This window comes from Hippoglossus stenolepis, chromosome 20, assembly GCF_022539355.2.
Source record: "Hippoglossus stenolepis isolate QCI-W04-F060 chromosome 20, HSTE1.2, whole genome shotgun sequence".
Taxonomy (NCBI): domain Eukaryota; kingdom Metazoa; phylum Chordata; class Actinopteri; order Pleuronectiformes; family Pleuronectidae; genus Hippoglossus; species Hippoglossus stenolepis.
The window spans coordinates 989,493-1,004,397 of NC_061502.1; the positions used below are offsets into that span (position 1 = coordinate 989,493).

The 14,905-nt window shown below is 42.9% G+C and overlaps 1 protein-coding gene across 1 annotated transcript; it reads left to right on the forward strand.

Moving 5' to 3' along the window:
- Positions 1–4,117: 4,117 nt before the first annotated feature.
- On the forward strand, positions 4,118–13,664 carry LOC118099164 (probable ribonuclease ZC3H12D). Its single transcript, XM_035143491.2, has 6 exons — positions 4,118–4,320; positions 5,406–5,859; positions 8,672–8,811; positions 10,998–11,232; positions 11,353–11,459; positions 12,273–13,664. The coding sequence occupies exons 2-6, from the start codon at positions 5,561–5,563 to the stop codon at positions 13,229–13,231; spliced, it is 1,740 nt and encodes a 579-aa protein (XP_034999382.2). The 5' UTR covers positions 4,118–4,320; positions 5,406–5,560; the 3' UTR covers positions 13,232–13,664.
- Positions 13,665–14,905: the final 1,241 nt, after the last annotated feature.

Genomic DNA, 14,905 nt, shown 5'->3' on the forward strand with positions numbered 1-14,905 from the left:
CTGCTTGATGGAGAATGTCTCAGACGCAGCGCTGTGTAAATTCACTGGTGTCTCCCTCCACCCACCTCATAGAGCGGCGTGATGGGGATACACTGTCTCAAAGTGTCAGAGCTCATAAGGCAAATGCAGCGATGTTCTTAGGTGTGATGGGATAAGATAAATACGGTGCTGATGAGAGAATAATTACTAAATGTACCTGTCACTCTGTCAGTCCATGTGATAGACAGTCACAGGGAGCTGTGTATAACATGAAGCATGAAGGACATCTACAACTTGTATGTAGGAGTTGTTGAGAGGCTCGGATGTTATAAATGATAACAGAGAACACTCGGAAGAAGGAAGAAGATGTGTTTTTATATGGGATGTCTATTAGAAAAATTGAATGTAATAAACATTTAAACTTGTATAAAGAAAGTAAGTGGTTCACTTTAAAATATTTCAAGACAATGATGTAATTATACATCTAAAGATGTAATTATACTCTAGCAGACATCAGACAAAGTGATAACAGTCCATAATAGCTATGACCTGATTGAGGCATTACAGGTCTGTAGATATAATAATTCACTTAAATTCTCAGTTGTATCAGCAGATTTAACCTCAAGCATACACATACACATCCACAGTCCCTGGATTGAATTTGTCATTTTTCAGAAAGTCACAACACAATGTTGTGAATTTCCCCACTATACATAGTTGTTTTGTGGGTGGAGGGGGTTTAATGGAAAGAGGTCTTCCAGAGTGAGGCTGAATGAACCGTGTTAGAAGTGAAAGGTCAGGCAGGGCTGAGGGGAAAGGAAAGGGTTGTACAGCTTCACTCCCACAGGTGCAGGCTCTGGTGGAGACTTCCCCAGCCTCCACCTACATTGGGTGTGCTCCTCTCAACCTTAAAGTCACAGAGCACAAAGCACCACACCCAGGTGAGGCCCGGCTGCCTCTGGATAAAACGCTAAGATTGGCATGAAGTCGTGTTTGTCAAGGATTTGTTTAATTGACCCAAGCCTGAGGTGTTCCACACGTCCCTCGACTCGTCATCAGATCGTGTCAGTGTCAGCATTCCTCTCCACTGTTTTGCTCTCTTACCCATGTCATTGGCATGTTGACCTAAGGAAAGCAGGAGCTGTCACACACTCCTGTTAGTCCAAATTCCGGACATAGATTAGCCTCATGCACACATACCTTCAGTCATACATTCACTGATAGCTGCTCATATGTAGGACTCAAACATGTGCTGTGTTTTCTCTCCCGTTCTCATTGGAGGGTTGTAATTCTATGACATCATTTGTTTCTGGTGTCTGGTCTTCTATATGAGGGAGTGACAAAGAGAACATGTTGACATACATTTCACAGCACATGCCTTAGGTTTACTAGATAAAGAAAAATGACACGTATGTTTGCACCTTTTTTTATGGGAAACACAAACTTGTATTTAAGCTCTGTCACACTGATAATAATAATAGTGATACTTAAAGCTGTAATGATGTTATTTATTATAACAGCAACATTGATTGCAGCACCAGCTCAATGATCATAACAATAATTATGGATGGAACCTGTAGCATGAGGACAAACAGAGAAAACATTAAGTCAGACATGTAGTAATGGGATAAAGCCAGCCATTGTTATATGATAATGGATTACATACTGTATATGAGGAAATGTGATCGATGTGTGCATCGTATTTATTTGCATCATTAATATTTACATATAAATGTACTCATTTACGCTTTTATCCAAAGGGACCTAACAACTGGTAGACAACACTGAAGCATCAGCACAATATGAGAGTTGAAGACAATGTGTGGAAGACCAGGTAAAGAAGTCACGGGAAGATTAGACATGTTCGAGTATTAGATAGTAGTATTAGTCCTTGAAGATAGAGATGGACGTCCCCTCTCTGAGACAATCTGGCAGCTTGTTCTATACAAAAGAGAACAGTTGGGACTGGGATTGTCTTGTGTGCAGGGATGACAATTCCAGAGTGTAAGCCTGTTTAAAGTAAATAGGTGTTACTCTGGCCATAGACAGCCAGTTAGGGCTGATAAGCAGTGGAGTGACCCCAATTCAATTCAATGTGCATGAAGGGAGGCCCACCAGCGGGGTTATACCTTCGTGGAGTCAAGAGGTAATCATGGCCAGTACCAAGAGTTGTGTGGCACACTGAGTCAGGTGGGGCCTGGTTCAATGGCTACTTTATTCACATGCTTTCCAATTCTTTTGACACATTTGCATGTCATCATGTTGTCTTCAAACTTGTGAGATCCACTGTAGCTTTGTGTGAGCAGACTCAGCACTTTGCACTTTGCTCCTCATTTCTCAGAATCAGAAGCAGTTCAGGTAAACTGTGAGCCATTGTATCAGGCTGTGGTGTCAGGTTACCCTTACTAGTCCTGACAAAAACATCACAACATCACGACACGACCAATGTTATGAATATTTTGTCTATAATTGTCAAAGGAACATTGACTTGCATTCTTATAAACTCGGAGGTTTCCTGCTGAGCTATTTTTAGCCGTCCTGAGCTCTGTTCTTTCAGCTGCACGTTGTTTGAGTGAGGACTGTAAGAGTGAGTGACAGCAGTCCTCACTCATTGGAAGGACAGCTAACAGGATTTTAATTTCTGCTTATTTTAATATAACTCTGTTGCTTTCCAATGCTGTGAATGTTAAACTGTATCTCTTTGGTTGAATTAGACCTCACCTTGTAGCTTTGAGAATATTTATGTCATGAAGTAATGTTGGAACAGCCTGTAAAACCTGAAACAGACCATGATGGTACATTGTATTCCCCCTAGAATAATAATCATAAAGATATTAGTGACTGTGGCTCAGGATGTTGAGCCTGCTGTCCACTAACCAGAAGGTCGGCGGTTTGATCCAGACTTTAGGGACGACAAGTAAGCCGGAGTTCTGGGAGCGCAGTGTCTCTAGTGGGTTGATATGGTACTATCAGCTCTTTGAGGTAAAATGGTGTCATATTAAATAAGGGCCTTGTGGGTGAGGAGGAGAATTTGTAATTCTATTCTAGATTTAAAGCCAGTGTAGTGAAGCTAATACAGGAGAAATGTGGTCTCTTTGCACGTGCTGCAGCATTCTGGACAAGCAGCAGAGTCTTTCACGACTTCCTGCTGGAGCCTGATAATACAGAATTACAATCAGGTCTGGATGTACTGTATGTGGATGGCATCTGATTGTGGTGGTGGATCCTGATCGAGGTGGATCCTGATCGTGGACTATGATTACTAACAACTGATTACAAAACATACTCAATATGTTTGTCATCGCTGCTCCCTTCATTTTCTTATGTATAAATACGTTTCCATTATGTTACAAACTGTTTCTTCTAATCAATGCTGTAAATACTGTTAATTTGCTGATGTTCTCAGTTACACGCGCCTTCTATTGCACTTCTGTCCATCAAAAAATAGAAACTGATAGTGGCATTTTGTGTAACGTCAGTCAGTCATGCTGCACCTGGGTGGCCCATGGTGTAAAGTTCATGAGCATAATTCTGTTACTCATGCACGGACATTCAGGGGTGTAGCACTGGACCACGCTCAGTGCAGCCAAATATCAGGCTACAGCCAGCAGCTTGCATAGCTAACATAAGGCTAGCTAAAGGGGAAAGGAGGCTCTGACTCCACCTGCCAGCATCTCTCTGTACAAAACCTCTCAAGTGTTAAAACCAGAATTGGCAGTTTTACATCAGGTTACCGTATGCAGGACTCTTCAGGCTCATCAATGGTTGACAGACCCTGTTTAGCCCAGTTTCAGCCTTTGAACTCTTTGGACCCTCTTGTAGAAACGGAATAAACATAATTCCCAAAACATTGAGGTTCACTTGAATTTCCTCTATGACATTCTACTGAAATGTCATGACAGGCAGCAGCTCCTACAACACACACATTTGACGTGGTAAATAGAATACGAATGAAAAGCCTGAATGACTAATAAAACCCTCAGCTGGCTTCCTGGTGCTCTTCACTGCTTTGTCAGAGACATTCAATCAGCATAGATTTCACCACACCACACTACGAGAGCAGGGGGAAAGTTAATCTCTCAGGTTCCCAGGTCAGGCAGCCTACTGACGAGGAAGTGCATCACATATTTACAGTGTCTCTTCCTTGCTGGTCACACAGACCTTTTTTCTCAGCAGCGAGCACTCACTTCCTCCTCTGAGTAATAAGAGCAGCTTCACACAGACCAGTGTGTCTGTCAGAGCAGCTGACTGAATGACTGACTGACTGTGTGCAGCTCTCACACACACAACACCCGAATTTCAAGAGGGACTCGCGCTCCAAATCCACGGCGCGCTGAATGTGTAAGTACAAAATAAGAGAGAACATTTGAGTCATGTGACAGTGTAGCCCTGCTCTTTGTGTTAAACACGAATCCTCAGCCACAGCCTGTAGCGGTGTCTTGTTAACACTTGTCATGTCTCCGATTGCAAGAAACTAGTAGGTGTCAGGGTGATAGTGTGCGCTGACTGTGTGAACAGCACTGCAAAGAGCAAAGGTTGTTGGAGTTTGGACATGTGAGAAGCAAAAAGTGAGTGGGAACTTGTAAATGAACTGAGCGTTAACTCAGCAGCAGAGGATGTGGTTTGGTGCAGGTTGTAGAAAGCCAGTCTTCAGCAAAGCCCCCTGCAGAGGCACAATGTGTCAGATAAAAACACTTGTAACTGTGAGGTCTGTTTTACGACGTGGTTTAAAGTCAAATTGATTGATTGTTAAGGCGGTAAAGAAACTCTGACATACTTTGCGTCATGTCTTTCTTTTTCCTCATTCTTCAAATGTCAAGTTGACACACATCAAAAGCAGCGAATGCTAATCATCCATCAAAACGACTCGACAAAGGGAAGTGCTTGAAACAATGGGGGAGGTCACTTCGGGGTGATCGTGAATTTAAGTCCCTTTAAATCGACTGGTCTTCTCATTTTCTGTGTTTCATGGTCTCAGGTGTTGTGTCAAAGTGTTGCACTAAGAATAACTGCTCGTGGGAGGAAAAGTAAAAAGAATTCAACAGTTTAGACCTTCAGATAAATCAGTGTGATCTCTCTATGGCCATGAAGTTCAGGGGGTTTCCAGAACTGTTTGATTTTGGGTGTGGGTGACATACCCACACTCTCACTCACATCGGTTCCACTCATGAATGTTTATTTTGGTAACTGAGCTAAAATAACTCAAATACAATAAGAGCAGAGTATCACTGCAGACCCTCAGCTTCCTCCTCTGCTGTGTGTGACGGGGGCTTTCTTAACCAACATGACGTCAGTCGCTGCTTGCTCTTGCGTTAACAGTCATGAGGTTGTGGTAAGCAGAGCAGATTCTGTCAGCAGGAGCAAACCCACAATTGATTTGTCTGAAAACTCCTGTGAGACCACAGCTTTGCTTCCTGTGTTTACAGTGACAGAGGTCTCCTTCTGGCACCTGTCAATTGTTCCAAAACACAGTCTGTCACTGTGGCGACACGGATGAGCCAGAATAAGGAGGCGAGGAGGATTCCCCTGATAAACAGTCCCTACAAGACAGAGGAGAGGAAAGACACACTCAGTGTTCACGATGGACCACCAGCAGCAGCATGCCAAAGTGGAGCGATTTCTCAAGTTAGGATACTCTCACACTGACATCCTGAGGGTCCTGGAGAGCCTCCGCCATGATGCCCAGACCAATGACATCTTGGAGGAGCTGATAAAGACCTGCCAGACTCGCACTTACAACGAAATAAGTGACCCCAACAGTCCCAAGCTGGTGTCCAGAGGCTGCAGCCCCAGTCCCAGTCAGCCCAGACCCGGAGCAGACCGAGAGCCAGCAGCTGGCTTCAGACCTGTGGTTATCGACGGAAGCAATGTGGCCATGAGGTGAGTCCCCTCATCTTTCATTAACAGCACTTGTCTTACATCTCAGCCTGTGTGTTTGAATTCAACTGCCACGTTGTAAACACTATTTGAATTTAGATCTTTTTACAGACATATTATTAGTAAAATGTACCTAAATTATCAAAAGTACTTGTTGGGCAGACTGGTCCATTTCAGTCTTCATCATTATTGTAATATTGTTATAATAATAATTGCTGCCTTGGGGAGGCTGTAGTTCAAGAGGTACATTGGGTCTTCCACTAACTGGAAGCTCAGCGGTTCAATCCCCATAACACTGCCAAAGTGTCCTTGGGCAAGATATTGAACCCTAAACTGCCCCTGATAGTGCCGACAGTGAGTGATACGTGAAAGAGAAAGTGCTGCACATGGATGCACCGTATGAATGTGTGTGTGTGAATCAGTGAATGGCAAAACTGTTCTGTAAAGAGCTTTGAGTTGTCATCAAGACTAGAAAAGCTCTATATAAATACAGACCACTTTTATTGAAACAGCTATATTTTAAGTCTTGTAAAAGTGCAGCTGATTAAAACAACTTTACATGTTGTTAAAAAATATAATCCATGTCATTTATTCATCATGTTTGAAAAGTACAAGTCACATAAAGAGTAACATAAAGTGAAAGTGCTCAGGTAAAGTACATTTAACGTAAACGTTGTCCCTACTTGTAGTTCTTGAGTAAATGTTACTGTTAGTTTCCATCTCGGTCTCACTGACTTGTCGTTCGTGGGACAAAAATACATTTTATTTTTACTTTCTTGAGGTTTGAGCAAAGATGATACGTTAATTAAATCAGTCAATCAATAAAATGATATTTGAATAGCCCTTATTCAAATAAAAGGATGTAGTTGAATGAAAGAACAGGCATTTGTTTGTACTTAAGCCTCTCCAATTGCATCAAATCTTGATGTGATCACACCCCACTTCCTCTTTAAGATGGGGGAAGTGAAAACACAATGTGTGTTTGCTATGTTCTTCTGGTTTTGTCTACTCTGTTCAAGAAATGTTCATTCTTTTTTTTTCACATTGGATTCCAGCTGGTTTTGTTTAACTACCTTGACTTCAAAAGGTGTAACACCGCTGAAGTTCCTACTTCATATGATCTCACAGTCGCCAGGGTTACCTGACCTAAATCCAGTAACAAGGAAGTTGGCTCAAACTACTAACTTAATGGAGGGTGTGATAATAATTCAAAATCTCAACCTCCTGGTCTTTCACTGGCTTTCTTTGATCAATTTGCAGTTCCCAAACCCAAACCAAGGTTTCTCAGAATCTGTCTCTCACATGCACAGAACAGTTTTCACATAAAGGGCGACCTGGTCTCATCCACGTGTCCAGCAGCAGCAGACATCTCTGCTAAAGCCACTATGCACCACCTGCACGGCACCCCCATGTCATATTAGTCAACTTTGTAAGGAATAAGATATGTCAGCAGTATATTTACTGGGCAAGAACATTTACCAATGAGGCAGATATGAAACATTTAACGCTAATACTTGGTAAATTGAGATTTTGTTTAAATGCAGGGCTCTTAGTTTCCATCAGGGTACAGCTGCAGACATGTGTCCCACTCTCAGCTGGTTTGTCCACTGATCAACTCAGGGGACATTCAACCCACAGAATATGAAACAAATCTCTACATAAACCAGTAAAGGCTGTATGTACAACGCTGTCACATTATGGGTTATATTTGGGAACAAGCTCCAGGCTGCGATGTAAATACCATTCAAAGGAAACTTTTTCATGCAACCTGTAAAGTTATGCAAGACAGATAGATTCACTACGAACTATCTCATGCTTAGCTCTGGTACCTGTCACATGCAAATACAAAGTCTCTCACCACTTCCTGCTGATGGAAAGAAGGGAAACCCCCACAGGCGCACACATAGGCCTGCACACACACGCACTGAAGCACACAAACACATCCACACGCACACATATTACTGGAATGTACTCAAGAGGTAAACTGGCAGAAGAAAGAAAAACGTGTGTGGACTGAAGAGAACAACTGGTTGTTAGGTTGCACCAACTGAGCTGCAGTGAACTGAAAGCAGATGAGACAGAGATGATCCAAGTACAAGGGGGCCAGGCTTCCCACGCTATTCCCTTAACTTTGAAACAGCCATGGTTTAGTTTTAAGAAACGGCTCAGTTCAGGAATCAAAATTAGTATTGAGGCTTTTTTCTGCTCATGATCCTGTCACATGAAAGAAACTTGTCAAACTGCTACTGTATCAAACACCAATCAGAACATTTCCCTCGGGACATTTAGAAAAACTCTTTAATCGGATTCTTACAAAAGCGATTCAAAGCTTTAAGGACCTTTGAGGACTGATGTATTCCTCCTGATAACATCCAATTAGTGAGTGTGTGTCAGTGTGTGTGCACAGTAGGACAATGAAGAATTCCTCTTTGTCATCTTTCTCCCTATTTCAACTGTGAACTGACAATGGGAAATGACAATGACCTTGAGATTTTGTGTGAGAATCTGCTTATTTTCCTTTACTGTATTTAGAAAGGTCTCCACTGGTTTTGGTAAAGCACATTGATTTATTGATTCATTTTATTTATACATAGTTCTTTTCAGTTTTAGGATTAATGAGAATCACTTCTTGAGGCCATGTGAACGTGAACAGGTTCTGTTCTGTGCCAAGTTACTCATACATGTGCCTCGTGATAAATCTACTTCCTCAAAAAAGTGTGTGTGTGTGTGTGTGTGTGCACAATGTGTACAGAAGCAAAAAAGAAGAAGTAGTTTTTGTGTTTTTAAAAAAAATCTGGTTTCTGTTTCTCTGCAGCCATGGTGACAAGAAGGTGTTTTCGTGTCAGGGTCTCCAGCTGGCAGTGAGCTGGTTCTGGGACAAAGGGCTCCGGGACATCACGGTGTTCGTTCCTCTGTGGAGGAAGGAACAGCCGCGACCAGATGCACCCATCACAGGTATGGTCACGTGATCCAGTTGGCACCCTTTGAGTTCAGATGATAATGACGCCTGTTTGAAGAGTTATATTTGTCTCAACTGTCACCTCACCCAGCTGTGATGTCATAATTGTCCTAGAACATGACATGCGGCTAGTGCCAGAAAGTTTTTCTTGAGGAAGTAGCGCAACACAATAACCTTCATATTTACATACATAAACACAATTCTTTTTTTCTTTTTACATTTTTTAAATACATCTGGGCGACAGAAAGAATCATCAGTGTCCTGTGGAGTTGTGTGTCAGTCCATCTGTCACATTTGAGGCCAATATGTCCTCTCCTTGTAGCTCTGCTTTGGTCTCTGCTGCGTCTGTAGCTGCTCCATGTTCCCCAGCTCATTGCCTGCTTTGTCTGCCTGATGTGTGGTGCTGTGCAGATGTTGTACACAGGCTGTGTCAGAGCTCTGAGCTGGAAACATCTGTCTGCTGCTGCCTGAAAGGGGCTGATGAGAGCAATGGGCTAAGAGATACTAAAGATACTAAAATAGAGCTGAAGGGTTTGCTACTACCATTTCCCATTGCAGGTAAACCATAATATTTTAACAATATTAATAATAAGAATAATAAATATCTTGAAGTGCAGCTTGCAAAACTATTTAGGAAGAACTATTTTAAATTTTAAGAAAAACTATTCTGAAACAAAGACTTTTGGAGGAAGAAGCATTGTTATGATGTTTCATAGTCCGTCAGTCAGACAAATCCACCAGCCACTTCACACCACTAATATTATTCTTGAAAATATCAGCTTTGCTTCTCTCAGGAAATTCCAAGTTAACATAAATGGTGCAGCCTCTGAAGTGAAGCTGTCACACTGTGAATTTGAAGTGCCTGTAAACAGCTGCACTTTCCGGGGGAACAAGTCACACAGGAAATGAGGCATTTTACACTCAGCAAAACAAGTACATTCATTAAAGAAAAACAACAACCTGCAGAAGTGGAGGCCATAACACTGAGTTCGTTTCCAAGAGCTTGTCAGGACAGTGTCGACATTAACTGGAACTATCACGGAAACAAAATCAAGGAAATCAGATATTCTTCACAAGTGTTCTGACATGTTAAATACTTCTCTGACATGCAACTGATAGTTGCTGGTAAATTTCCATCCCTCTTTCCTGCCTGTTCTTTGTTTGGCAGCTCGAGCCAGTTTAGACTGATAGCCGCCAACAATAACTTCTTTATTTCCTGAAAGCGATTATGAGCAGTTCACAAGGAACCACCATTCGTGCCAAATACAGTTTCACACATTTTATGTAAAGCTCACTATCAAAACAAGGATAAAGCCATAAAGACAGGAACTCATATGTGCTGCAACGTGAGCTCACCTGTCTCTGTGCGTGGCTGTTTGTCTGCAGGGACATTTTCAGTGAGCATTTGAAACTTAATACCAAGCTTGATATTTACCACCAAGATCAAAATGAGTGAACCTTCAGCCATTATTCACGGAGGCCGTGACTTTGTTTTCACAGCTGTGTTTGCTGTTATCTTGTGGTTATAGAACATGGTCCTGAGGTGCATGACGCGGTCTTATATTAACCTTCCAATGATCTTACCCAGAAAAACTATGACAAATATTTCACATTTATTTGTCTTTAGTTTAAAAAGAAAAAACGTGATTGTGAGCCTCAGCAAAGGGACGGCCATAAAACAAGATAAATGGATAATTCATTCATTCATTCTTCTTTTTTCATGGACAAAACATTTTTGAAAAATGTTTTACAGAGGAAATATTTGAAAAAGATTGATAAATGAAATTAACAACAACACACACGTGTGCTGCATATTATACTATCAGGGTGCTCAACCTATGTGTACCTGCCTTCAGGCAGACTTTTTCTTTTTAAATGGTGAATGGTCTGTATTTATATAGCGCTTTTCTTCAGTTTTTACATTCACCCATTCACACACACATTTATAAAGTGCAGTGGGAAGACTGGGATCGAACCTACAACCTTCTGGTTAGAAGATGACCGCTCTAACTCCTGAGCCACCAATTTTTTATAGTAACGTCATAATGAGCCTTCAACAAACCTGTCTCTCATAAGTGTGCTGGATCATGATCAGAGGCAACATGTCTGAATAAATGAAGCTGGTGTATGAGGAGGGAGACGAGCTTGAAAATAAACTAGACTGTTGTCATCTGTGTCATAGGTCAGCACATTCTCCATGAGCTGGAGAGAAGGAAGATCCTAGTCTACACACCGTCTCGCTGCGTAAACGGAAAGAGGGTGGTCTGCTACGATGATCGCTTCATTGTCAAGCTGGCCTTTGACTCAGACGGCATTATCGTGTCCAATGACAACTACCGTGACCTGCAGACAGAGAATCCCGAGTGGAAGAAGTTTATAGAGGAGAGGCTGCTGATGTACACCTTCGCCAACGACAAGTAAGAGTGATGCTTCAGGAGGGAGATTAAAACGGGGCCCTTCATCATTTGTATAAAAGTGGATTTTGTCCCCAATATCAATGTGACTTTGATCCTAACTGTGTCTCTGTGCTGCCGCAGGTTCATGCCTCCATACGATCCTCTGGGCAGAAACGGTCCCACCATTGATGACTTTCTACAGAAGAAGCCCAAGACCCCAGACAACAAGCTGCAGCACTGTCCATACGGTTGGTTCACATTTCTCTTGCAGCACATAACAGGCAGCACTGCTCAGGTTCCACTTGCTTGTTCTCTCAAAGAACCAGTCACCAGGACATAAGAGAGATATGAAAACAGTGCAGCCTATGAAACATCAACCCTGTGCGTCATGATGAGTCTGCAGGAAGCTCCATGTCTGTGTGGGTAACTGGTGTGAGAGGTGCAGGACAGATTCAGTGTAATATTTGAAGCTTCCGGCTGGTTTAGAAAACATTTCACAAGACTGGAACATTCTCAGCACATAGAGGAAGTCCCCAAACATCGCCCCAACTGGAGGTTTGACTTTTACAACAGGCAGGTGAAAATTAAAGCTGTGCTCCAAACTGTGAGAGAAAAACATCTCTGCCCCTGTGCTTCATATTAGTAGACTCCTCTTAAAAGGGAAATCTGCCTTCACTGTGTGATTTCAACACAACACAATCTTGTCCACATTCTAGATGGTAACAATTTTTTTTTAACTCATACTGTATTTCCTCATTGGAAGACCAAGGAAGAATGGACCCATTGTGACTCTGAGCTGGAGCACATGGACATTATGGAGGGACATTGGTCTGTGAGATTATCTGAGGTGTGTCAGTCAACAGACACACCTGTCCCTCACTGTCGGGACAGGAGCCAAACACAAGAGCAGAATCAGTTTCATTGTTCTTATGTCAGAGCCACAGCTAATTTGTTTGTAAGGCAGCACACACACACACCCACATCATTTTCTCCAGGAAGTTAAATGATGATGTTGTGCCATAGTTTCAAACATCTGTAAAGAACTTGTTTCTTTCTTACAGGAAAGAAGTGTACTTATGGAGTGAAGTGCAAGTTCTACCACCCAGAGAGGGTCAACCAATCACAGCTGCCGGTGGCCGATGAGCTGAGGGCGCTGAGAGACAGAGCCAAGAACTTCTCACCCAAACCGAGCCTGCAGGACACACACTTCTTCCCTCCTTTGTATGAGCCGGAGCACGGGTACAGCTCGTCCACACCCCCGCTCCCGAGCACAGAGGAGCAGTCACACAGGGCTTCACCCAGTGAGCAGTTCATCCATCAGAGAGACTCCAGCAGCCAGAGGAGCCTCCACCTCTGTCCAAGCCTAGACGTGGACGAAGCCTTCTGCTCCATGGAGAACTCCATGTCCAGCTCCATGTCCAGGCTTTACACCCATGATGTGCCCTACAGCATGGAGCTCCCTCCCCACAGCTACAGCAGTGGAGTGGCCAGCTGCAGCCTGGGCCACAATGACTTCTCCCTGTCAGGGTCATACAGCGGGAACACCCACAGGCCCTGTCTGAGCGGAGGTTGTTACCACCCTCATCAAAGCTGCTCGCTGACCTGCATGCATCCTGTGTGCAGCCAGTACAGCTGGCATCACCAGCAGACCAGGATGTCCCCCCACCACCACCAGCAGCAGCAACACACAACATGGTCCTCCTGCCCATCTCTGCCTCCACATAACGGAGAATGTTCCAGCCATGTTCCTGAGAAGCAGTACTTCAGGCAGCCCTCCAACAGACAGACTCACACCGTGCCCAGAGACCCATGGGGGCAGGGCAGCCTTCCTGATGCCCAGGTCAACGGCCGGGACAAGAGTCCATGCAGCAAGCAGAGGAAGGCCCTGAGGAGCCAGCTGAGCACCCTCTTCCCCCAGAGCACAGTGGAGCAGGTCATGAATGCTTACCCAGAAATCTCAGACATGTCCGAACTGATTCCTCTCATCCAGAGCTACAGGACCAGCCACTTCTCCCTCTGAGATACAGAGACTGTTGTTTTTTTACTGAAATTGAGCCCACGTTGAATTTTGTCATCTCACAAGCAAAGTGAAAACAAAGAGTGTTTTACTCTTCTTAAAGTGACTGTGAATTTATATTATTAGAATTTATACTCCTCCCTGAACAAACTTCCCCTTTATTCAAAGCATTAAGAATGGAAGTCGTGAAATTGTAGCAGACAGAATACATTTTCTTTATCCCTGTGTACAAGTGCAATGCACTAAGCTCCATACATGCTACGTATTGTAGCCCAGACAAATGTTGGATTAAAGCAGCATGTGTTGTTGTTCTCATGTTGCCTCAAAGTGAGGAATGCTATATTCTGTACTTCTGTAAAGAATGTCATCCACCTGTGCCGGGTTTTTTGTGCCTGTGAAATAAAAGCACTAAATCACTTGGGATGTGAAACAGTCATATAGTGTCCACATGCTTCTTGACGTGTACTGTGTAACTGAGTCACGCTGCTGCACTGCTCTCTAGTGGTTAAAAGCTTCGAGGTTAGCTGCCACAAACCTGCTCTTAGAGAGGCAGCTTTCAATCCCGTGTGACTGGTTTTTGGATTCAAAGGGATGTAGCTCTTAACATATGACCAGAAACTGGGGGGAACTTACAAGGGACAAATTAGAAACCATCAAATCCTGAATGCACCACAAACTCACACACAGTTTATTAAGTTGCAAAAAGACTAAGAGATATTGAGAGTTGTGCAGACAATCCAGAGTATCAGTGGATGGAATCTCTCCTCCATCCAGAACAATATATCAGTAAAGCCTTGGCATTATTTAAGACCCCGGCCACCGAGGCAGAGCCCGTTTCAGCTGCAGCCATCTAGCCAGTGGTATCTCAGCCTCAGGGCCTGGACCTGCAGACTCCTCGACAGTTATTTCCACCTGGTGACCGGGCTAATGAATTCAGTGGACAACTACAGGGGCACTCAGTCCAGCACATGCCTCCAAACAGTCCCCCCTTTGAGACCACATTCAAATTCACTAGATCCAGATGTTTATTTGGAGCTGCACCACATTTCACTGATTTTTTCCCCAAAAGATCCATAAAATGTTTTAAAAAATGGATAAAATGAATTTAAAACTAATGATGATAGAACACATTCATTACTCGATCTATTCTACCTTTTCTCAGAGCACTGGCATCCTTCTCACATTTTTCTCATGTTAATATGACCATGTGATTGGACCAGTGTTTAAGTCTTCAACTTTCATCATCAAAAGTGCAGATATGTATTAATCTATGGATTCTCTGTCGCATGCACACATACACATTTGACTCACCTGATAACTTTTCACAGCTCCACTATTATCTGTTTGTTTCAATACCAAAAGAAACCTGATGACGTCATCAGAGAATTATTTCCAAGGAATCGACAAAGTTCCTCCACAGATGACATCACCCAACTTATTGACAAGTTGCAACATATCAGTGTAAAACATAAAATATAATGAAATGTTGTTAAATGTGTAAAATATGCAGTGACCCTTTAAAATCTTTGACCTATTAATATCTGTCCATGACAGTCTTAGCTGGTGGTAGGTGATATCTGTCATGAGCCTACCTTTGTTCTGCCATCTAGTGGATAAAATAATATACCAGACATAATAATAATAATCTGAGTGGAGCATCACAAAGACACGCAAACA